This window comes from Rhododendron vialii, chromosome 9a (assembly GCF_030253575.1).
Source record: "Rhododendron vialii isolate Sample 1 chromosome 9a, ASM3025357v1".
Classification (NCBI taxonomy): Eukaryota; Viridiplantae; Streptophyta; class Magnoliopsida; order Ericales; family Ericaceae; genus Rhododendron; species Rhododendron vialii.
Window position 1 is genome coordinate 10,244,427 of NC_080565.1, and position 25,004 is coordinate 10,269,430.

The 25,004-nt window shown below is 37.4% G+C and overlaps 3 protein-coding genes across 4 annotated transcripts; 2 read left to right on the forward strand and 1 right to left on the reverse strand.

Moving 5' to 3' along the window:
* The first annotated feature begins 1,125 nt into the window (after positions 1 to 1,125).
* Positions 1,126 to 6,453, forward strand: LOC131299449 (PLASMODESMATA CALLOSE-BINDING PROTEIN 3). The gene is made up of 3 exons (XM_058325006.1): positions 1,126 to 1,647; positions 2,838 to 2,871; positions 5,885 to 6,453. Exons 1-3 carry the CDS (start codon positions 1,323 to 1,325, stop codon positions 6,150 to 6,152), a joined length of 627 nt encoding a protein of 208 aa, XP_058180989.1. The 5' UTR covers positions 1,126 to 1,322; the 3' UTR covers positions 6,153 to 6,453.
* A 1,109-nt stretch (positions 6,454 to 7,562) lies between these two features.
* LOC131299433 (purple acid phosphatase 15-like) lies at positions 7,563 to 17,904 on the reverse strand. Of its 2 annotated transcripts, XM_058324982.1 has the most exons (8): positions 17,419 to 17,904; positions 16,228 to 16,419; positions 13,449 to 13,782; positions 12,187 to 12,404; positions 11,560 to 11,750; positions 9,839 to 10,120; positions 8,199 to 8,328; positions 7,563 to 7,799 (listed from the first exon to the last, which is right to left on the reverse strand). In XM_058324982.1, the coding sequence occupies exons 1-7, from the start codon at positions 17,672 to 17,674 to the stop codon at positions 8,215 to 8,217; spliced, it is 1,587 nt and encodes a 528-aa protein (XP_058180965.1). In that variant the 5' UTR covers positions 17,675 to 17,904; the 3' UTR covers positions 7,563 to 7,799; positions 8,199 to 8,214. The 2 variants fall into 2 exon arrangements, with proteins under 2 accessions (XP_058180965.1, XP_058180964.1); XM_058324981.1 differs by lacking the exon at positions 7,563 to 7,799 and having other exon boundaries at positions 8,047 to 8,328.
* A 2,775-nt stretch (positions 17,905 to 20,679) lies between these two features.
* Positions 20,680 to 22,891, forward strand: LOC131299450 (uncharacterized). Its single transcript, XM_058325007.1, has 2 exons — positions 20,680 to 20,870; positions 21,761 to 22,891. The coding sequence occupies exon 2, from the start codon at positions 21,764 to 21,766 to the stop codon at positions 22,382 to 22,384; it is 621 nt and encodes a 206-aa protein (XP_058180990.1). The 5' UTR covers positions 20,680 to 20,870; positions 21,761 to 21,763; the 3' UTR covers positions 22,385 to 22,891.
* Positions 22,892 to 25,004: the final 2,113 nt, after the last annotated feature.

The window sequence follows — 25,004 nt, forward strand, 5'->3', positions numbered from 1 at the left end:
CGTACAAACCATACAGGACTCAAGTAACTGGTACGATAACCCTTTTTTCTTTTTGATTTGCATATTTTTATTTTCCAATGGGATGGAAACCATGGGATTTCTGCCTTCCATTGAGATTGTGGGCTCCACAGTGTGCTCATTGCACTAATCTGAACCGTTTATCTTGTAGGGCTTGCAAAGTAATGTATTCATGCAAGAAACCAGATTTATTGGACATCGATAGGTGGATCAAAAATTAAATTTTGATGATTTATAAAACAGACAGCCATGAACATTTTAACTTAAAAACTATTAACAGAATCTAGGCCGTCCGTTTTATAAACCAATAATTAATTTTTGATATATCTATAGATGTCCAATAAAGCTGATTCTTTTGCGTGAACCCAAAATTCTACGGACTCTACAAAATAAACGGTTCAGATTACTATAATAAACGCATAGCTCATAAATGGCATTGGCGCACCCTCCGGTTATAAGTTATTAGGCTCCATTCCGGAACGCGAAATAAGTACTTATTTTTTAAGAAGGCAATTTCAAGCTCAAAAATGATGGGCTTATTGAAATCTAAAAATATACAATATGGATCTTGTCTTTAATAAAGTGCAAAAAAAATTTAAAAGTTATTTTTCATTTACATTATTTTTGAGTTTGAAAATGTAAAATAAGTACTTATTTTTTAAAAAAATGTTCTGGAACGAGCTCTTAGTCTCTTTGTTATTACCAAACTGTAATCTTCTTTTATGACGGTTGAATCACACATCTCATGCATATATATTACACGTAAGAAGCCTTTGGCTCAACGACATCAGGAATGCACTTAAGTGTTTGAAGAAATGAGGTCACAAGTTGAACTCCTCTTCAAATGTTTTAATCGAAAGTATTCTAACAATATTGACTTTCGTCAATTAAACAAAAATATTACCGTGCAACTCTTTCAATAAAAGCTAGATTATGACCAAACTTAATTCTGTCCGATAAACGTGCAAATATCTTACATGTTTACCATTTAATTGATGTCACATACATAAATGTCAAAATTAAATGCTTAACCACGCTTTTGGACCGTCACCCAAATTGGCAGACTATAAATAAACAAAAAAACATTTCACACAAAAAAGAGAAAAAAGCAAAAGACAAAAGAGAAGACAGAAGCAAAACAAAAGAAAAGAAAAGCAAAAATAGAACAGTGGAAAAGTAAAGAGAGCAACACTTGATTCTCTCTCTCTCTCTCTAGACTTCCCTTCTCTCTCCTCACCCCCTTCGGCAACCCACGTTACTCACTCCACAGCAGCAGCCATATTTAACAGCTTCCGTTTCCAGCCATGGCATCACAGTTTAAGGCAGTTGGTATAACAGCAGTATTTCTCTCGTTAATGGCGGCGCAGTTGTTGTATGTGAGGGTAGCAGGAGCGTCGTGGTGCGTGGCTCGGAGCGACGCCAGCAGCCCGGCGCTGCAGACGGCGCTAGACTACGCCTGTGGAGCCGGAGCCGATTGCTCGCCGATTCAGTCGTCTGGGCTGTGTTTTCTGCCTAATACGATTCAGGCCCATGCCTCTTATGCCTTCAATAGTTATTACCAGCGCAAGGCTAATGCCCCTGGTAGCTGCAACTTCGGTGGAGCTGCAACCGTTGCCGAAACTGACCCCAGTTAGTCACCTCTCTCTCTCTCTCTCTCTCTCTCTCTCTATCTCTTCGTGTGCATGTGTTTTTAATTTTTAGCATCTATACATTAGTATATTTTATCAGCACCTCGTGAAAATATTATAACTTCTCTTTTAAGGTGTTAATCGTAGCTGAAACTGTTCGATATGTATGCACAATCACCAAGGCCTGTCCTATACATTTGAAGGCCCTATGTGAACTCACAAGATGGTGCGCTATCTATTATTGTTGTCAAATTCAAAATACATAGATATACATATGTACAACATATATTTTTCTTGTTGCTTTTAGTGAATTTGAGTTTGTAAAAACACTTAAACGAAACATAACAGAAAAAATTAAGAAAAAATAAGAGGACTAAAGAGTGTTACTGAAGCTTTGCATGGAAAATATAGCTATATAATTTGTTTGCATGGCTGTTATCATTTTTTTCACAGTGGTTCTGTGGTGCCATTGCTACATGTAAATCCATTTTGGCTGAGTTCAAATTTCAGGAGGCAAAAATTCAAGAAGAATTTTTTTTCCCAACCATTTAGCCACTAAAAGCTTAAAGAACAATGCCCCACCGCTGGTCCAAAGGCAGATAACTGCTGATATTGCGGGCTAACCCTCCCCATAAAATTTGTCCGATTCGCAAAACGAGAATTCAAAAATAGTAGTAAATTTTTTACAAGAAAATTTCAACAATTTATTAGATATCATTGAGTTCTTTTAGTTTATGAAAAAAATTTAATTTTTTAGTGAAAGAAATGCATTATTTTTTAATCCTCGTTTTTGCAAACCGGACAAACTTTGTAAGATGGAAAAAGTAAATATTTACTTGGAGTTGGGGGCCCTATTTTGGGGCAAAAATATGAGGGCTTAAGGCAATGGCTTCTTGGGTCTAGCCATAGGGCTGGACCTAAGGATCACATACATCAAACAGTTATGAACACAATTATTTTCCGAGGAGTTGTAAAAAATCGTGCTCCTAGCATTGCTCATTTAGATTTCTCTCTCTCTCTCTCTCTCTCTCTCTCTCTCTCTCTCTCTCTCCATTTTTATGTTTGAACAAGATATTCATAAATAGATTTGCTGAAATTTGGCCACACTTTATTGGACATCTTTATTCTTTACAACTAGGTAAATGTAATCATCGCATTTTTTTTCTAATATTTTATTTTTTGCTTTTTCAGGTTATGGATCTTGTGTGTTTCCATCGTCTCCGAGGTACACCTTTAGTTTTAGTCCTCTTTTTGCCATTTCCATTTCCAAAGTTGTTGATATATTCACCTCTTTAATGTGCACAAGCCTCTCTATATCAAACTTTTAGCTAAAATAGAAGGTGATTTCACAAAAAGGAGGGTGCAACAGCCTAGCTATCAAGCTAGGCATTTTACAAAAATGCTACAGTACATCTCAAAAGAAGCTAGGCATTGTAGCAAAGGTAAACATAAACAAACATTATCTCTCTCCCATGCAACCCTCTTCTTCTCTCTCCTCCAAGAACAAAGTCCAGTAATTAATTATTAAAAAGAAAGTTACAGCATGAGATTAAATTATTTATACCGTCGGTATAAACATTTATTTCCTCCAAATCAATCATATTGCGTTACGTCGCCATGATATATTGATTGGGACCACTGTTTTGCAATGTGACGCGATGTAATTGATTTGGAGGAAACAAATGTTTATACCGGCGGTGTAAAAAATTTATTCTCTTAGAACATTATGCATGTAGCTGTGATAGTATAGAGAGATTGCAAGAAGACACGTAGAGCTTTTGACTAGCTAAAGTACAAAACAGCAGATTTGAATAGGGATTTTGCCTAGTCACATGTGTACATTACCAAAATAGTAAATGCATTATTTGCCTCTGTGTTCGTAAAAAAAATACAAAAAATGATGAAAAAAATAATAAATTTGTCTTTTTTCGAACTATCTTTTTTGCTTTAGATCATTACTCCCTCCGTCCCAATTTAATAGTCTTTCATTATATTATAACCGGTTAAAAAACTAGTTTTATATTTAAATTCGAAATGAATATTATATCGAATATGGATTTTGTTTGATAGGTCTCGATTAATTCTGTAATACAATGTTTTTGAAGTCACATAAAACATTATAAATTACAAGATAAAATCAATTGAAAAGTGACACAAACTCCCAAAAAGAACTACTCCCTCCGTCCCTTTTTAAGTGTCCTGCTTCGTAACTTCAACTTATTAAAAAGACATCATCATTACACCTTTCATATCAACTTTTTCCTCTACTTTTCCTACTTACCCATCATCATTATACTTTTACTCACTAACTTTTCAAAATGAAATCTACTTTTAGGGACAAAATAGACAATGTATCAACTTTTACCCCCCTTACTTTACAAAATGGACATTTATTAAGGGACAGCCCAAAATAGAATACTGGACACAAAAAAGGAACGGAGGGAGTATTAAATTGGGATAGAGGGAGTATATTTTCTTTCTAAATTATAAATTGTTCTAGTCGAAACAAATGACTAATCTAAAATATTTGCGCAAATCTAACAATTAAGAATTCAAAAGGGGTTGATATAAGGACTCCAGACTGGGCTCAACAGCCTCCCATGGGTATAATCATAGGGAATCCAGACCTACAGCAAGTCTCGAAAGTGACCAAAGAGTCATAGTAACTACTGCCCCACCAATGACTAGCGGACCACAATTGGGCTTCGTAGAAGAACCAAGTTCGAGAGAGCGTCGTTAGCACGACTCAAACCCGTGACCTCAAGGCCACCAAACCCTATGGGAGTGAATCATGAGCCACTAGGCTACTACGTACCTTGGTGGTAAAAATATTGTTCCCTTAATTTAGTGAAACACGAAGTGCTATGAAAACTTGAACACTGGCATGAAAATAAAAATATCAAATTTTATTTGATGGTTGTTAGAGCTCTGCAAAGACAACAAACCTGAGAATGCTCTCCCTGACCAACAAATCCAGGTGGTTGTTCCATGTATATCTTTTCGAGCACGTCACCATGTAAGAAATCATTCTTGACATCCAATTGAAACAAGGGACAATTAACCAAGATTAGCGACTAGAGAAATAAGAACCCAAATAGAGGTAATTTTGGCGACTGGGAAAAAAGTTTCTGCATAATCAACTCAATATGTTTGCGCATAGCATTTGGCCACAAGGCGTGCCTTGTACCATTCAACAGTCCCATCCGTATTGTATTTGACCGTAAAGACCCACTGACAACCAACAATAGACTTTTCTGGTAGGAGAGGAACCAACTCCCAAGTGTCATTCTTATGGAGAGCAGACATCTTAGCCTCCATTGTTGTCTGTCACTCAAACAAAGAAACAGCCTCATGTACAATGTTAGGGACATCTATAGAGGAAACTCATGAAGTGAAAGCGAGAAGAGGAGGAGATAAACGATCATAGGCGACATAGTGAGAAATTTGATGAGTAGTGCAAGAACAAGTAGCTTTATGGAGAACAATATGAAGTTTAGGAGAGGGTAAGGACAAAGAACTACTAGATCTTTGGACAGAGAAGGCATGGTAGCAAACACTTGTGGAGCTAATGATAATTGCGATCAACAAACATAAACCTGCAAGGATTTCACAGATGGTGGGTAACACTTACACCCTTACTAAGTAACGACATAGAGGCTTGTCCAAGCCTTCAAAAACATAATTCTGATACCATATTAAAGCATCCAACTTAAAACTAATTGACAATGAATGGATAGGCCGCACAGGCTCATGTACTAGATTTGAATGTTATATTTAATCAATATAGGACAAGCTCTAACAATGGAGTAAGTTGTTTATAGGGGAGGAAAAAACTGAATGAAATGATTACACTGAGTAGTAGATAGAATGGGCAAATGAGATTCATACAAGCTTGTATTGGATTCTACAAGTTTGTGATAAGATTTCGAACCTCAATAATGATATTGGGAAAATTGTTTGAGACATATGTGCTACTCCCATTTTGTTTGTGATTAATCTCCTACCCCGGATTTAGCAAATAATCGTCTAGATTTAGTATATACTTTGTTCGTTGTTAGTAACTAGATGCACACTCTTTACAAGTTCTTTTTAAGAAATAAAAAATAGAAGCTAGTCAAGAAAATACATGTTGATTTGATTGAAAAACACAACTCTTGAAAATGAACAAACAAAATGGGATTGAGGGAGTTACTTTGTATCGCTAGTAATTAACGGTCTTTGATTCTTAAAAATTGCAGCACAGCGGGAGGAACAACGCCCGGAACAGGAGCAGGAGGAACAACACCCGGAACTGGAGGGACACTGCCCGGAACGACACCAAGGACTCCATCTTTATACGCACCACCCCCGCCAGGAACCACCGGCAACAACGGAGGTCTCACACCCGGTTTGGGACCTATCACCAACACCAACAATTCTAAAGCTTGTTTGGAGTTGTCAATGCTCAAAGTCTTGATTTCGCTCTCTTGCTCGCTTCTTGTGTTATTCGTATGGCAGTTCATTTAGGTTTAGGCCATTTTGAAGTGGAAGAAGACTAGGTTTGCTACAGTTTAGGTAGAAATTGGGGCCTTCTTTCGATTAGAATAGCATTTGATCTTTAGCTTCATTTTGTGCTCTGATGGTAAAAAAGTTGTTACCAAATTAACTAAATAACACAGCTGATTTGGAAAAAAGTTTTTTTTTTTTTTTTTCTACTTTTTCGGTTATGCATTAGGCATGCAATTCTAGGTTTAAGTGGATCATTGAAACTCCATCCAAATGTAGATGTTTCAAATTCAATTCAATGGTTGGGCAGTTCTACGTTTAAGCGAATCCTTCAATCTCCACTCCATCGTAGATGTTTCAAATTCAATTCAGCGGTCCATTTCAAATGCTGTGGTTGTCTATTAGCATCATTGATTCATTACCATGGTAAATTGTAATGCATAGAACACAAAGAAGCAGGTTGTGTGTGGATTTAATTGCTATTAGGTTCTGTTTGCATCATCGATAATTCGGACACGACCTTAACAAAGTTCGGGTTCCATGATTTTGAAAGCTTTAATTCCTTTGAGATGAGGTGGCTCAACCACAAGGTCACTTCCAGGCTGCGACCCTTTGAGATCTTCGTAAAATGTAAGAGAACATTTCAAAGTGATTCTGGGAATCCAACTGATGTCCAAATGGTCCCATTTCTAACTTACAATTTCCAGAACAGCTTTAAAGCTAGGTTTATCATCCTAAGACTAATACTTCGCTTGCAGTTGAAGCTCATACTGTGGCTCTCAGCATCTTTCATACAGTACGGTAAAAGTCGCTAGGCATTAGTCCGGCAGAGGGGCCGTGGCGGGGCCTAGTGCCTAGGGGGCCAACTAGTCAGTCGCCTAGCACCTAGCATCCGACTAGTTGGGCGCCTAGCCGTTTCCATCTATCCCTTGGGTAATCAATAGAAGGGTAAAACTCAATGAAGTTGCATTCATGTACAGAAAAAGGCGGTGTATAGAACTAGAAGGCAAAGAGAATCACTTTGCACTGTATTAGGTCATATATTTGTCAAGGGATAGGGATATGGAATTACTGAATACTTATACGCATTCACTTGCTATATGTTTGAACGAAAGGAAAAAGATTTAGTATTTCTTTTCTTCTCATTTTCCTAAACCAACCAAATATGGAAAAAAGAATTGGGCCTAATACTTCATTCCGTTCCCTGTACTACCGCCCTTCTTATCTTTCCCACATATATTAGTACTATTATTTTGCATGAAGTTGTCGACATGCTCCCCACACTGAAAACAATTATCAACAGGCTCATTTCCCTCCATTCACAATACTTCTGCGATTTATCAAACTGAAACACCAAACATCTCCTCCCCCTGCTCCAACCACCCTTTTTCAGCTTAAACGGAGGGCGAAAAGAGACTTATATGAGCATGGAAAGGCTGAAAATGAGGATTTTTTATTTTGAACTTTAATAGTCTTATAAAACACTTTTTTTTGGTTATTTCTGTTACAAATTGCTCAATGGTTACTAATCCATGCATCCAAGAATGTGGAAGGTAATGGCCATAGTAACCAAATGCACCTCTGATACATGACCATCCGTGCTACAAAATATTCTCTAATGTCTGTCTTTCAGGGCATTTTGCTTGCAACTTATTGGAACTCATTAACCTGATGAAGCCACAAAAAGGGTAGGTCAATTGCAGGCATACATACTAAGGCTGAAGTTGGCCTAATGATTCCAAATGATTTACTATTGTGTTTTCTGAACCTTTTTGAAGTTTCGCTGTGAATTTCTTGCTTTTACAATCCTCTTTTCCATACTTTTTTTTGACGTTTCGGTCAAAAGTTCACTAAATGTGTAAATAAGATATGTAATGGAAAGACGAGTTAAGGCCACAAACACTCACCCTAATTGTGGATGAAGAATTACAGAGCAGCATATCATATTTCAAAGCAGCATATTGTCAGTTATCAAACACTTCATGTTACTGTTGATGGTTGGGTTTTACAGTTAGAAAGAATTTTTCTTCATTTTTGCCTGATAGGCTTCATTTCAGTTTTCTATACGTTTACTGATTCCCTTTCATTCCACTGGGCACCTATCAGGTTGCCTTACAATGTAGATCTGATCTCCAGCCATGTCGTACATGTCCTGATTCCGATACCATGACCATAGGGCATGGGTTTCATTCTTCACCTGCCATAAAAAATTGCCAGTTTCAAATTCTAGCATTGACAGGAACAGATAAAAAGTACTGGATGAATTTGAGTTATAGTCATTCAGTAACCCAAGATCAGATCGGTTAAGCCACCCAAATGTAACTATAGTTTAATTGAAAGTATTCCATATTCTAACATTCTATGGCTTTTTTCTTTTCCTTATTTTCTTGTTAAGAATCATGTTACTAGTTACTACACGCTACTACATTTTTCTCCGTGTAATACATCACTTTTCCAAAGTTGAAAGTTCAGCCGTACCATCAAAGGCTTTCTACAATCTCCCATTCTGAAAACATGTACGCACGACTGAAGTCTATGGCTAGTGGGAATCTACAAGCTGAAATATTATCAGCCTAACCATAACATTTGTAGTTGCTTGTCTATCATAACTCACAAAACCACTAGTTTTGGATTTCGTATTTCACATTTTACTTTTCAAAGAGTTATTGACCCTAACAATTGGTTGTGGGCAGAACATTTTGAGTGTCCTGCAGATTTAACTGACGCATACAGCTAGAGGCTCCGAAAGAGCTCTCACACTTGTTGAGGATGTGGGAAGAAAATGGCTTCACAGTATTTGGCTCGAGAATGGCAACACAGTTTCTGACCACGGTTTGGGTAAGCCATGGGGGCACTTTTCTGGATCTCCTGCCAAAAAGGTTGTTTTGGAAAAAGAAATGGCAAGTTATTGGAGATAATCTGAAAAGGTCACCCATGTCAATGCTCAAAGTTGATATTTCAGCCATACCGTTGAGGGCTTTCTAGTTTCTACAACCACTCATTCTGAAAGCAAAAGTGCATAAGTGAAATCTATGGCTAGTGGAGATCTTCAACTTTTAAATAGTATATGCCTTGCAGTAATATTTCTAGGTGCTTGCCCATTGCAAGTCACCACACCCAAGTGTCATGGAGATTTCAATGACAATTGTAGCCAGAGGCTCCAAAATAGCTCTTACACTAATTGAGGATGTGGCAAGAAAATGGCTTCACTACTTATAGAGCAAAATTTGGCTCAAGAACGGCAAAACAGGTTTTTGCCAGAGTTTGTTTACTGTTTTTAGGATCTCTTATAAAAACTTTCTAGAAAAATATATGGGAAACCAGTGGATATGTAATAACATCATCCCAGTTGTATCGACTAGGATCCTTGTGTCCTGCTCGGTACAATTGGGTAAGAACTTCTTAGTGCCATGGCAAAGAAAAGAACAAGTCCTGTTCTGTTCTGATCTGTTCTGTTTTTTTTTTTTTTTTGGCCGGGACAAAACTTTTGATCGTTTGATTGCAAGATAGTGATTTGACTGATGTTTTATATCATGGCAGCCTTTTCAAAGAAGAATTTCCCCAATCATTTCAAACAGCTAAATACTTACACTGGTCTCCTCAATAGTATCTTCCGAATGATTTATCAAGATCATTCGTATTTCATCATACTTAAGGGAAATGGCCAAAAATGTTCGATGCAGTGCGTTGGAAAGAAATTCGGGTACCTCTAGAATCCCATGGCCAAAGCTAGTTTCCCTGAGCGCACTGTAATCAGGCTGCCTATCCCAACAGAACCTACCGGCTGCTGGGCCTGAGGTAAAATTGTATGCACAGAATCCACCCATAAAATCTGGTGTGGTGGATGGGTCAGGACAATTACCCATTTCATCAGCATGAGGTATCGCCATCTTTTCTCGGTTACCACCATCACCAACTGTGATATAGACAGGACCACATGGATCCAAGGTATAGTTATATACTCGATTGGACCTCTCATATGCATGGACCTGTCAATTTCTGAAGCATAGTTAGAACCATTGCCACTGTAAACATGTACTCAGTTGCGAATGCACAAACCAATACGTAGATCTTAAAGATACAAAATTGATGTACTACTTGTTTGCTTTATGTACGCAATATTAATTTTCCTTGGAATTACATTACATGTACGTCATCAATTTTTATCTTTATTTTTACAAATATGGGGAAGCGGCAATTGCACCAACATAAGGTAACAGTTCATGCACATGTCCCAAATAATTTCTTACTCCATTGATGTTGAATTCAGATGACAATGCGGACTTTAAGTCATCAAATTGAAAGCTCGTATTCTAATATGAGGTATTGCCAGTAAGAAAAGTATGTCCTATAGGTCCAGTTCGACTTTGCAGCATTTCTTAAAGGTTTTTAGTAGTATGCCATCTTGTCATACAAAGATTATCAGTATGACAATAAGATTACTAGTATGACAATTCTGATGATGTTTTCAGTAAATTGCTTCTATGAAACATGGCCATATTTTACTAGCTCAGCCATGGCACAAATGGCTGAAAGAAACAGAATCAATGCAGGTAAATCACTTTCTTTTGTTTTAAAGCAAGATGGTCTTACGGGAACCAAATAAAAAAAGTATGATAGTTGGCGGATATGAACGTAAATAAAAGCTTTATAAGAAACAAATCACTTTCCTTCCACTCCGTATGAGCCAATGAAAAAGTGCTTAACTGTGATAATGCATTTGAACATAATTAGGAAAGCATTGTTTCAGAATGGTTGAACAAGGATCTTCCAGTCTACTTGTGTCTGTTCTGAGCCAAAAAAAAAAAAAAACCATTTTATGCTAAAGTATTCCTTATCAAAAAGTTTCACAAGGTCAAAATCTGAAGTAAATAAAAATCAAGACTGGTAAACTTAAATTACAATGACCAAAAAAAAACTGAGATATTCATTTTACCAGATAAGTTTTATTCAGTCCCTAACCCTTCAATCTAGAACTGTAAAACATTGAAGATCAAGACCTAAAGGTTCAACATTTTCAACTTGAAAGTAATAATTTAAAAAAGAGAGTGAATGAAGCAGATAGATAATCTTAGTCTAAGGTTAATTTTGGAGAGAAGGGAAGGTTACACCACTGAGGCTAGAGCTGAGCAATGGGTTTGTTCCAATATGTCAAAGTAGGGCAACCTAGATGGGAGAATCACGAAAATAAAGTTTTATAAACTTCAAAGTTTCTTGCTAGAAGAAGGTTGAAGCTGCATTGCTTGTTATCGATTGAATAAGAGGTCAGTCAAGCTTTAAAAGATTTGCGTGCCAAGATCTTATAGATGGGTGCGGGAGTCTCTTCAACTTCTTTTGCTCACATAGTCACATTAATCATGTTAGAATCACACAGTCCGTAACAAACACCATTATAGACAAACAGTACTCAATGAAAATAGGCACTTACATGTCCATTAAACACCAAGTCGACAGCATATTTGTAGAGGAGTTCTTCCATTGCTACCTTCATGCACTCTGCCTCTCTATAGTGTGCCTTGTAGGTGCTGTACCAAGGTGGATGCCAAGTAGCTACCAACCATGGAGTCACTTTTCTGTCAACTTTAGCAAGGTCTCTCTCCAACCATTTGTATTGATTTCCTATGATGGGATTCGGGGAAGTTAGAGATCTCCTTAGCTACTGGCATGAATTTTAAACATAAGTGACATTTGGTGGTGAGTCATGACTCCAAGATTTCTTGGTGGCTAATTTGAATTTTCAGTATCCACAGTCCAATAAAATCAAGTGAACCTCTACAGTCTACAGGATAAAATTGTGCAAGAAATCTCTTTGCTTTTAACTTAGTTCAGGTTTACCGAATTTTATAAGACCAAAACCTAATCTGAAATTGTGCAAGATTGAAACATTTAGAGCGAACCCTGGATATACTACCATCTTCTATTAAATTAAATCAACGTTTGTAGAACATTCCTTCAAAGCAGTTGTTTAAACTCGAACATACAATAAGCGACGTAATTGTATCCTTACAAATGTAAAGGTTGACAAATCGAAGGGAGGCTGAAGTTTTATGTTTACCTAATTTATTGTAATCAATGTAGGCCCCAAGCATTATGCAATGTATGCCCCCAGCAGTGAAAGAATAATAGAATGTGGACAGAGATTCACTTTCCTCGGACGGGAATGCAAATCGAGAACTGTAAGCTGCAAAGGTCACATTTCCAGCCTGTAGTTCTAGTTCATGGTTTCCTTCTACCACCATTATTGGAACTTTGGACACCAGAGGCTGCATAAACCTGAAATTAACACGATAATACATGCATAACATACATTGCACTGAATTGTAGTAAAAGAAACATGTAACTATAAAATGGACTAAAAAGAACACAAAGAACCCTATAGTAAGTAGAACCATGCAATGGTTGTCCGGTGTTAGTGGTTGAGTTGAATCTAGGGGAGCAATCCACCTGAATAAACGGGAAGCATGTACCATGTCCTGGCTGGGATATGGCATTTATGTTTCTTCACTGCTTGGCAAAGGTTTACTGACACTCAATATGGTTTTGCGCGATCATATGCATCTAAACAACTAAGCACTAGCTTTGACATGACTTTCATCCCAAGAACTGTTTCAAATCTTCAAAACCGGTGTTTACATGAACTATTTCAGTTTCACCACAATCCCCATGTCTGATGGACATGACAAGGACATGACAAGCACTAGTGTAGGGGATATAAGTGACGATGTATCCCATCTGGACACTTGCATCCTCTATTTCATACAGTATTTGAAGAAAATAAGGCTCACATTAGCTAGAAAAGAAATATTTTGAGCCTTCCACCAGGATGGTACATAAAATTCCATGTTTTTTAACCCCTTTTGATTTTGATTCATGTACATTTTTAATGACACACTACGCATTGTCTAAGAATATCATCTGATGGAGTGATGGTAATACAATGAGTTCAGGATGTGTTTCTGTACCATACCCAACCTTTGGACACAATATCCTAACAACCCAAGATTAAAGTTTCGAAAGGTCTGACACCCACACGGACAGACACGCACTGAGACTTGTACCAGGAAACATAGTTCTGGACCATTCCACATACTTCTACGAGTATTATAGGAGGGATCCAATGTTCTTATTGTTGTCTAATCATTGCTTATGCTTAAATTAGTTTTATAAAAGATGGTGAACCACCTGCATTTACCGTTCAGAAGCCTATCCTGTTTGATCTTATTGCCCACTAAAAGGTTTTTGACAGATTTGTTGTACCAAATAAATAGAAAGGAGAAAAATGAAGATGAAGATAAGAATGACATACTTGAATGTTACCTGCCCCAATAATCCCAACGAGGCTGATACGTCTCATGAATGGGAGTGTTTGCAAATGAACAAGAGTAACAGTCGGACCCAGTACCATTTGTGAGATATAAGTTAGCATAAGTAACATCCCCGACTAATAGAACAAGATCAGGACTGTTTCTCATCAAGTGGCCAATTGTTGAAGTGGTATTGTATGTAAGGCCCGTGTCTCCCACCACTGCAATCCTCTTTGGATAACTCATTGGACCAGAAACAGGCATTGTCTTAAAATAGAACGTATTGCTCATTGCTGGTATAGAAGGATCTCCGCATTTATAATAGTATACTGTATCAGGCTGCAACCCTGAAAAAACAAACTAAACAACCTCAAATATAGTGAAGTAGAGAAGTCTTGACACCATAATAAAAGCTACTCAGTAAATATTAATAAAGGACATACTTCAGTTCTGTTTTTCTTTTGTTTATCTTTGTATCACTATGTTTTTCTTCTCTGAAGAAGTCAACTGTAATGGATGTGATTTGCATGATTGTGAGAAGTATTGCCTGAATAGTGGCGGAGCCAGGATTTCAATCCGGAAGTGGCACCATTCGATGGGTCTACTCAAGTTGTTGCATGTTGTGCGGAAAAATGTGATAATATACCATAACATGTAAGAGAGTTTTCGTTTTGTATGTGTTATTGCAAAACTACCATCAAAGCTGGAATATGGGTACAAGGGCTCACAAATGCTTCGTGTCAACAGTGCTATATGCACACCTTGTTGGGGATGCCTAGTATAGTCCATTTCCCAAATACCTTAAGCTTTTGGGGCGAATAATGATTTATCGTAGTACTAGAGCTCATGCGAGGGGAAGGTCACGGGTTCAAGTTTCTTTGTTTGTATCTATTTCCCATTTGATTATGCTTCTCTATTCTTTCTGCACATTATCCAAACTTCAAAGTCTGCTTCTAGAAACTATAGCATGATCTTGTGCCAGAGTATGTTAATTTTCATCAGTTTGTATAGATTCTGGGCTGCCATTTGGTTGTTCTACAAAAGGATCATAACATCTAATTTAATGGCAAAGTCTACATGGATCATAGGTGTCCGTATCTATGTCCACAAACCTTGAAGCTGAATTAAGGATCCCAAACTCAATCTAAAACCTAGTAGAAACTGAAATGTAGAAACCTCATACAATTGTCCATAGGATCCCCACTACCATAGTTAAAAAGGGAAAACAGTGGGAGCAGGGGCAGACAAAGGAAGAAGCTGACTGAGCTGAGTAGAAATAGTATTTCCCTATTTGCTTTCTGTTTTCAAAAATAGTTTCCCACAACACTTCCTAAAAAATTTGTTTTCTTAAAAAGATAATCTACTCATGGTTATCATATGGTAATCGTTTCTTTTTTTGCTGAAATGGATATTAAAGAAAACAAAAAAATAAAATCGGTACATTCTTAAAATAGAAGTTGTTCCGAAAAAATTTCCTTGAGAGCAAGTTCTTTAACCGTAACAATTCCGAAAGTGTTCTTGAAAACTGATTCCGAAAAAACAATTAAACATTCATATGGGAATATTTACTCATAGTCCATGGGCCTTTCACAGAAACCAAGTGTAACTAATTAGAGGAGAAAAACTTCTACCGACCATCCATCGCTTGCAGTAACTTCCAGAAAGTGCTAGGATATTAGAATCTTATCTCTTTAGGAGGCACTTTGAACAGAAAAATCAACCAACATTAATCTTGGGTAGCCGGTAATAGTTCCAGTTAAATGTAAATGCTCATGCACATAAACTGACTATGTAGTCTGGTGTCAATCAGAAACTTGAGAGTATCAAAGGAATAAAGCACTTCTAGTAATAACCAAAATGAGCTCTTCATTCTTCAGGGATTCCCCTTTCAGAAGGTATCTTTGGTAATCTTTGATGCTCAATGGACATGGCCCTTTCCCACTTCTCTAAAGCCACTTTTTTAGCCTAGTTCCACTGTTGAAGATAAAGTTTTATGGGCAGTTTCTCCCACTTCTACATATTCTGCTGCAACTACGTGGGATGCCATTAGAACCCATGGCCCTATTGTGCATTCGCACAAATTAGTTCTGTTCCCTACATGTACATATACGCATAGTTTTATTCCATGGATGGCCGCGGAAAAGAAGCTCAGAATCAAAGATAAACTCAGTAATTGGGGGCTATTCCGTCATCTTTAGCTCTCTGCCCGCAGGAACTACACACTGCATCCTATTCTGGCTGCACGTACTCCAGGAATATCAGGAACCACGTCTGTCATTTAGGTGGAACCTCTAAAGAACAACATAGTAGGATGCTGACATTTCATGCCTTATGGGGATAATATGATGATTCTACATTTGACAAGAAAGGAACTCTTATTCCAAGGCATTAAAAAGTCCTATCTCGCTGTACTACAGAAAATTTCTTTTGATGCTCATATTAGGAGTTCCCAGTTCTCTTCTGTATAACCGACTCCCCTAAGCAAAATGATTTGCGGCCGTTGGCAAATCCCCCATAGGATTTTTGCCTCCGCTTTTTAGCTGAGCTTAGTTCCTTTGTTTGTTAGTTTGGAAGGTATGCCTTGGCTCTTGTAAGTATGTTTTCTGTCAATGAATTTGTTATTCACACCTAAAAAGTACTTCGTAGGAAAAATTAAATGTAAACCTGACGGGAAATTTAACATAAGTGGATTCTTTAGTTTAACATGAATCCCCAAGAATTGGAATGTTTTAACAAATCTAGAGTGAATTTAAAATTGTGGGAGAGTTCAGAATCTGTACTGGTGATAATACCTGTGAGACGGACGTGGTGTATAATTCCAGAAGTGTAGTTCTGAAGGCCTTCAAAAGGATAAAGTTGACTGTAAATGAGAGAATGGCCAGGCGCTTGACGAGTCAATGCAAATCTCACCCTCCCATAGTAAACAACACTTGCAATCATATCAGGGTTAAATGGTTTAATGTTATCGCCAATTTGGTATTCCCCTGCAATGCAATTTAACCAAACTTTCTCAAATAACTGGCATCCAATGTCTTTTACGTATGCATTTGAACGCAGCAGATCAATTACGATATGTTCAGATGCTTGCCTAGAGTTTAATTTTTTGAGATAGTAGCAATTTCATTCTACATCAACCATGTATGTCTATATGAACAACGATTTAAGCCATGTCAACAGACTTAATCAAACAGCAGAAAACGAAATCATTTCACAGTTCCTTTAGGGCTATCTACAAAAGCATATAACAAATTTTGAGAATGAACATTCATTCCACAAATCATCTTTTTCCATTCACGAATCACCATTGTTTTATTTGAATTACTTTTGAAGCAAAAACATTAGTATTTTCTAATCGGAAAGCAACCCAAGCACTGATTTAATTCGGATTAGTACAAATCAGCCTATCAGAACTTAATCTAACAGTGAACTATGAAGTCAACATTATTTTATAATAAAAAACAGTTCATTGAGGCATATATACAAACATTCAGAAGTAGTGTCAAGAAAAAAAGAAAAATAAAACTAGCCAGAGGAAGATGGACAACACTAATCAATATTGTTTATAGTTTATAAATTGCCTTTAAACCAATATACTATGCATACCGAAGAAAAGCGTACTGATAGTTGTATGGGACCCACTTTAGGGTTCCACGCAAAGAAATCCAAGGCGTTCAAGCACATACAATTACCTGATTGAGCTGAATTTTACAAGTTTACTCAAAACATTATTTTAAAACTGAAGAACACTTCGTGTAGCACCCAGAAATGGGCCCCACACAGTCATCGATACAGCATTGTCGGGCGGAAAATTTGTTTTCCTGGAAAACAGGCCAACCCATGAATTGATTCCATTTCTTAAGCAATGCATTATATACCAAAAACCCAACTCAGATGCCACATCTTCTAGCTCTATTCTATCTCTTCAAATTTAACTAAATCCCAATCGTATTAAGGATGAAAAAAAAAATTGGAAACAAACATACCAGTGATCCAAGAAATCCAAACAGAGTCATAAGTTGAGGAGAGGGAGACAGATATTTGCTCAGGCTCAAACCCTACAACCGTCCTCTGCACCCGCGGATCGGTTTCCGGCAAATCTACTGCCCCTCCACGGAAGCTGTTGTCAAGTGGAACCGTCACAGGCTTGAAGGGTCCTTCGAGGGTCGTTGGAATTCTTTTGCCATGACCATGAGCTAAAACGAAGCTAACCACAAGAAACAGAGGAATCCCAATTGACATGGCTGTGCCAAGAGATTACATGAATCGATCGATTGATCGAGAGAGATAGAGAGGTGATATATAAAGGAGTTGGAAAAGGGTTCTTAAAAGGGAAAAAATTTGTTGGATGGATGGAACCATTAGAGCATATACTGCGAATCCTGGGGTATGTGTTTGTTTTCTTGTTTCACATGTATAGAGTGCCATTCTATCTCACATGTATCTAACATGTGTATGCATAGGTTGAGGTGAGAGGAAAGGTGGGAAAGAGAAGGGTTTGTTGAAAAAGAGAGAAAATACAGAGATAGAAAGTGAGGAGGGACCAGGGAGGGAGGGGATGGTAGTGGTGGGACATTCCAACCGTTACGGGTTGTTAGCCTGAATGACCCCAAGAGAGAAGGAGAGCATCAGCTCGACTGAGCCCAGCCCAGTCCAGTCTTGATCTTGTCGACTTTGGTCTAGTTTGGGCCATTCTGAGCCCACTTGTTCGAGAAACGTTCATCTGGTAGCTCTCTCCCAGTGAACTTCATCTTTCATTGCCCTCCTTACTTTTGAAATTATTACTCGGATACCCCCCTCTATCAAGTTAAGGTTGGATGGCATTAAATATGGCCACTAAATTACCCTTGGTCCATCCTCCTCATATTTCTCTCGCACCAACCCACACGCACTCATAAGCACACTGCACACCTACACAACCACTCACCAGTTTTCTTCTTATTTTTTTCGTTGCTTGTTACGGCTAAAAAGTCACATTATTTTTTCCCTCATTCATATGTTTCTACATTTGTAAGTTTTGTGTTAATTTTTTGTACGGTATCATACTGTTTTGATATGGTATGGTACTGTATGGGTGTTTTGGTACAATATTTTACCGTATGGTACCATTTTGGTATGGTATGATAACGTATGAATGTTTTTCTATAGTATTGTACCATATGGGTGCTTTGGTACGTTTTTGTATGGTATGGTACCGTTGTAGTATGGTTGGTACCGTAAGGGTGTTTTTGTACGGTTTTGTACCGTATGGTTGCTTTGGTAAGTTTTGCTACGGTATGGTACCGTTTTTCTATGGCATGGTACCGTATGGGTGTTTTAGTACGATATTGTACCGTATGGGTGCTTTGGTAAGTTTTGGTACGGTATTATACCGTATGGGTGCTTTGGTACGTTTTGGTACGGTATGGTACCATTTTGATATGGTATGATAACGTATGGGTGTTTTTGTATAGTATTGTACCATATGGGTGTTACGGTACAGTATTGTACCGTATGAGTGCTTTGATACGTTTTGGTACGGTATCGTATTATTTTGGTATAGTATGGTACCATATAGGTGTTTTGGTACTGTATTATACTGTATGGATGCTTTGGTACGTTTTGGTACGGTATGGTATGGTATGGTACTGTATGGGTGTTTTGGTACGGCATTGTACCGTATGAGTGCTTTGGTACGTTTGGCACGGTATTGTACCATTTTGGTATGATATGATGCCTTATAGGTGTTTTGGTACGGTATTGTACCGTATGGGTGCTTTGGTACGTTTTGGTACGGTATCATACCGTTTTGATATGGTATGGTGCCTTATGGGTGTTTTGGTATGGTATTGTACCGTATGGGTGCTTTGGTACGGTATGGTATGATAACGTATGGGTGTTTTTATACGGTATTGAACCATATGGGTGTTATGATACGGTATTATACCATATGGATGCTTTGGTATGTTTTTGTACGGTATGGTGCCGTTTATGTATCTTGTGGTACCATATGGGTGTTTTTGTATGGTCTTTGTATCGTATGGGTGCTTTGGTAAGTTTTGGTTCAGTATGGTACCGTTTTGGCATGGTATGGATCCGTATGGGTGTTTTAGTACGTTTTGGTACGATGTGGTACATTTTTGGTATGGTACGGTATCGTATGGATATTTTGATATGATATTGTATCGTATGGATTCTTTGATACGATATGATACCGTTTTGGTATGGTATGGTACCCTATCGGTGTTTTTGTACGATATTGTACCGTATGGGTGCTTTGGTACGGTATGGTACCGTTTTGGTATGGTATGATAACGTATGGGTGTTTTTGTACGGTATTGTACCGTATGGGTGTTTTGTTACGGTATTGTACCGTATGGGTGCTTTGGTACGTTTTGGTACGGTATCGTATCGTTTTGATATGGTATGGTATGGTACCGTATGGGTGTTTTGGTACGGTATTGTACCATATGAGTGCTTTGGTACGTTTCGGTACGGTATCGTACCGCTTTGCAACAGGTATTGCAACCCCAATACAACAGTTGTATACAGATTCATTTTGTGCTCGTCTTGGGTCCCACAAAGATGATCGAAATCGCTCATTTTGTTCAAAATATATTATTCAGGATCCTTGTAAAAAAATCACCTTAATCCAATACTGGTAAGGGAGTTTACAAATCATCCAATTTTGCTTTAGAAATTCTGGCCAAATCTCGAAGCAAAGTTGTATGATTCATAAACGCCCTTACTGATATCGGATTGAGATAATTTTTTGCAGAGACCTTTAACAAAATAAGCAACTCCGATCATCTTTATGAGATACGAGACGGACGCAAAATGAATCTGTACGCAGCTGTTGTACAAGGTTTGCTATAACCTTAGCATTTCTGTTCATGGATAGCTTATTTCCATACTAGAAATAATAATAAAAATATATCATGGCTAATGTTTTTATTTTTTAAATATTTATTTTTCGTTTTACGAGACAATTCGTTCTCTCACAATACATCTACTTCAGGACTACAAAATATAGAAGTTACATAAAGTTCTGCAAAAGAATACATATGAATTTATTGGTACGTTTTTTCTTGTCTAGATAAAGTTATTACTGTTGTGAATTATTGTGTATGATCAACTTGGAAGACAAAGGAACAAGAACATTAATAGGGCACTATTTGGGTTAGATGAAATAGTCGGTATATTGATTACACCTCTTAGTTTTTCTGCCTATAAATATGATGTACATTGTGTAGAGAAAAATCATCGAGCAAGAGAGAAAGAAAAGACAGAGAATAAAATATAGTAGGTCCTGAAGATCTACTCTGCTCTTGATAGTTCCTGAAGTAGCTATCTGTCTATATATATTTGTGTCCACTTCTTAATTTAGTTTCTGCAATCTTATTTATTGCACTAGTTTTATAACACGTTATCAGCACGAGTCTCTACCCTACTGAAAAAGGTAAATGGTTTACATTTCCTGTAATTCACTTGTTCATATACTCTGCTTACTATATCTTTCTCCTGCATAATATACGTAAGTAGTATATGCTAAAAAAAAGGGGATACATGCAGTAGATACCAATTATGAATCCTGAAGAATTCTATTTACAATAAAGGAATACCTGAAGTATTCTACTAGTAAATACTTATATATATGTGAAAAAAAGGGTAAAATACTTGAAGTATTTTGCACAATATGAAAAAATTGAGAATATCCGAAGTATTTTTTGCAACAAAGTGGGTGGGTCTTCAATATTGAATCCATCACACCGCTTCAAACCCGTGACCTCCTTAAGGGAAACCACGAATTTGGCCACTGAGCTAACCCCAGTGGTTAACCATATACCAGCAAACTTATTTATTTATTTCATCCCCTCTGTTATTTTTCTAGATGAATGTTTAAATTTGTCATCTACATTACTATTTGTTCACTCTTATCAACTTGTCATGGGAAAGGACTGAGCATTTATTTTATTGATAACAAGAAGCATAAACAGTCTTTGGTATAAAATTCGATAGCTTGAGTCAAAATTCAAATAGCAAATTTCCTTCGGATTCTTGTTGTCTGAACATGCATGGCTCTTACAAAATATGTATGTATATAGAGAAATAGAATAAATGCATATGTATATTGCAAGTCAGTATCTTGAAATAGATAGAAAATAGAAGTTGGAATTGAATTGATTTTATAACCCTTGTTTCCTCAAGGTTTCAGATATATATGGTTTGTCCCTCATATTTGTATAATGTTTTCTTAGATTTATTATTGCAGTTCATTAAATATGAGTCACTCATTCAATTATCCCTTATTTAAATGTTTATCTAAATTGAAATCTCTTATTTTTATAGACAATGTCGAACTACACAAAATTGGAATTTGCAGCACTCGATATTTCAGGAAGAAATTATTTATCATGGATTCTTGACATTGAAATTCACCTCGATGCCATGGAAATAGGAGAAACGATTAAAATTGGTAATGACGCGTCCTTGAAGGATCGCGCCAAAGCAATGATATTTATTCGCCACCACCTCCACGAAGACCTGAAGTCCGAATACCTTACGGTTAAGGACCCATTAACCTTATGGAATAATCTGAAGGAAAGGTACGGGCACCAAAAAGCAGTGATACTGCCAAGAGCTCGTTATCACTGGTTAAATTTAAGGGTGCAAGATTATAAATCTATTAGCGAGTATAACTCCACTCTGTTCAAGATAGTTTCGATCTTAAAATTATGTGGTGAAACTATCAATGAAAAAGATATGTTGGAAAAAACTTTTACCACTTTTCATGCAAACAATTTGCTGCTGCAGCAGCAATACAGAGAGCGTGGGTTTGAGAAATACTCAGATTTAATTTCCTGTCTCTTGGTTGCTGAACAGAATAACGAGTTGTTAATGAGGAATCACAAGTCTTGTCCAGCTGGCTCTATACCATTCTCAGAAGCGAATAGAGTCTCTTTTCCCAATTAGGGACGAGGTCATGGTCGTGGCCATGGTCGTGGACGTGGGCATAGGCGTGGTAGCCATAACCACCAAGTCCATGGAGGATATGTTCAGAAATCAGGCAAGAAACCAAATATTCCCCAGAAGTGGAATAAGTGGACTAGACCAGAAGTGTCTGCAGGAAAAGGTAAGAATTTAGAAAATAAGCCTCCCAGGAATTCTGAGGACTCCTACTACAGATGTGGAGCGAAAGGACATTGGTCGCGTACCTGTCGTACGCCGAGGCATTTGGCAGATCTTTACCAAGCATCTATCAAAGGAAAGGAAAAGGAAATTGAAACAAACTTCACTGATCAAATGCATAATAATCAACCTGACCTTTTTGAACCTTTTGATATCTCGTCTTTTGATATCTCTGAGTATATCGGTGAACCAAGTGGAACGAAAAATGATCTCTATGATGAAAACGACTACCCTGAATGGTCCCAGCAGTTAGACTAAATTATCATTTCCTACTTATATTGCATGTAATAAACTTGACTATGTTTTTATGTTTTCAATCATGTTGTAAGAAATACGTCATGTTGTATTTGTCTTTGTAATAAAATGTTAAGGTGTGTTTCAGTTATCTATTTATGAAATCTTTAAATTTATGTCTTGCTTATAATAGGGACATAGATACTAACAATGCGTTGTCAAAAACAAAGATAACTAGTGAAAATATTTGTTTGGTAGACAGTGGTACAACACATATCATTCTTCAGGATAACAAATATTTTAAACAATTGACAAATATACAAGCAAATGTCAATACAATATAAGGTTCCGCGAACCTAATTGAAGGCTTTGGAAGAGCGAATATTGTGTTAACAAATGGGACAAATTTAAGTATTGACAATGCTTTGTATTCTACCAGATTTAGAAGAAATCTGCTAAGTTTCAAAGATATACGTCGTAATGGTTACCATATTGAAACCATCAGCCAAGGCAAAGAAGAGTATTTATATATCACTTCTAATGTATCTGGCCAGAAGCTAGTGTTAGAAAAACTTTCTACATTCTCTTTTGGGCTATATTATACGACAATTAGAACAATTGAATCATATGCGGTTATGCACCAGAAGTGCTCTAATCCAAAACTTTCCATGCTACGACATGATCGCCTTGGGCATCCAGGTTCAATAATGATGCGTCGTATTGTCGAAAATTCACATGGGCATCCGTTAAAGAACCAGAAGATTCTTTTGCCCAGCAATTACCCCTGTAATGCTTGTTCACAAGGGAAACTGATAATTAGACCATCTCTCTCTAAAGTCATTATTGAGTCTCCATCCTTTTAAAAAAGAGTTCAAAGGGATATTTGTGGTCCAATACACCCATCTTGTGGACCATTTCGCTATTTCATGATTTTAGTTGATGCCTCAACCAGATGGTCACATACTTGTTTATTATCTACACGAAATGTTGCATTTGCTAGATTTCTTGCCCAGATAATCAGATTACGATCATAATTTTCGAATCACCCAATCAAGACAATTCGTCTGGACAATGCTGGAGAATTCACATCTCAAGCATTTAATGATTATTGCATGTCAATAGGTATTGATGTTGAACATCCTGTTGCACACACACATACCCAGAATGGTTTAGCTGAGTCTTTTATTAAAAGACTTCAACTGATTGCTCGCCCGATACTCATGAAACCAAAATTACCAGTTTCTGCTTGGGGTCATGCTATTTTACATGCTGCTTCTCTAATTCGTGTTAGGCCTACTGCATATCACAAATACTCGCCTACACAACTTGTATTTGGTCAACAACCGAATATCTCTCACTTAAGAGTTTTTGGTTGTGCTGTGTATGTACCTATTGCACCTCCCCAACGTACTAAAATGGGTCCTCAATGTAGACTTGGTATCTCTATAGGTTTTGACTCTCCATCTATCATTAGATACCTTGAACCCTTAACATATGATCTTTTTAAGGCACGTTTTGAGGATTGCCATTTTGATGAATCAGTGTTCCCACCATCAAGGGGAGATAAATCGCAGCCAGAAGCTCGAGGTGAAATTACTTGGAATGCTTTGACATTATCTCATCTTGATCCGCGTACTAATCAATGTGACCTAGAAGTTCAAAGAATTATTCATTTGCAAGGTATTGCAAATCAACTACCGGATGCATTCACCGACACAGAGAAGGTAACTAAGTCTCATATACCAGCTGCTAACATTCCAGCACGCATTGAAGTTCTTGTAGAACAAACTACTGGCTTAGCAGGTGATGAGTCTAAGGCACGCCAGAAGCGTGGGAGACCTGTCGATGCAAGAGATAAATTTCCCCGGAAGAGGAAAAATCAAGGCAAAGAGGCTGAAGTAGCTAGTACTCTCGAAGAGACCAAGATAACAAATTCAAACACTCCTGGCGAGGCTAAACCCACAAAACAGGCAAATGAAAGAACGAATCTATCAATATTTTCTCGTAAGTATGAATCTTCTGAAGAGAAATCTCCCGAAGAGTTATTTTCTGAAGAGGAACAGGTACCTGAAAGTAATGAGATCTCAATACACTATATGAACACGGATGAAATATTGGATAGAAACAAAACCGTTGTAGACAACGTATTTTCGTTTACAGTTGCTCTTGA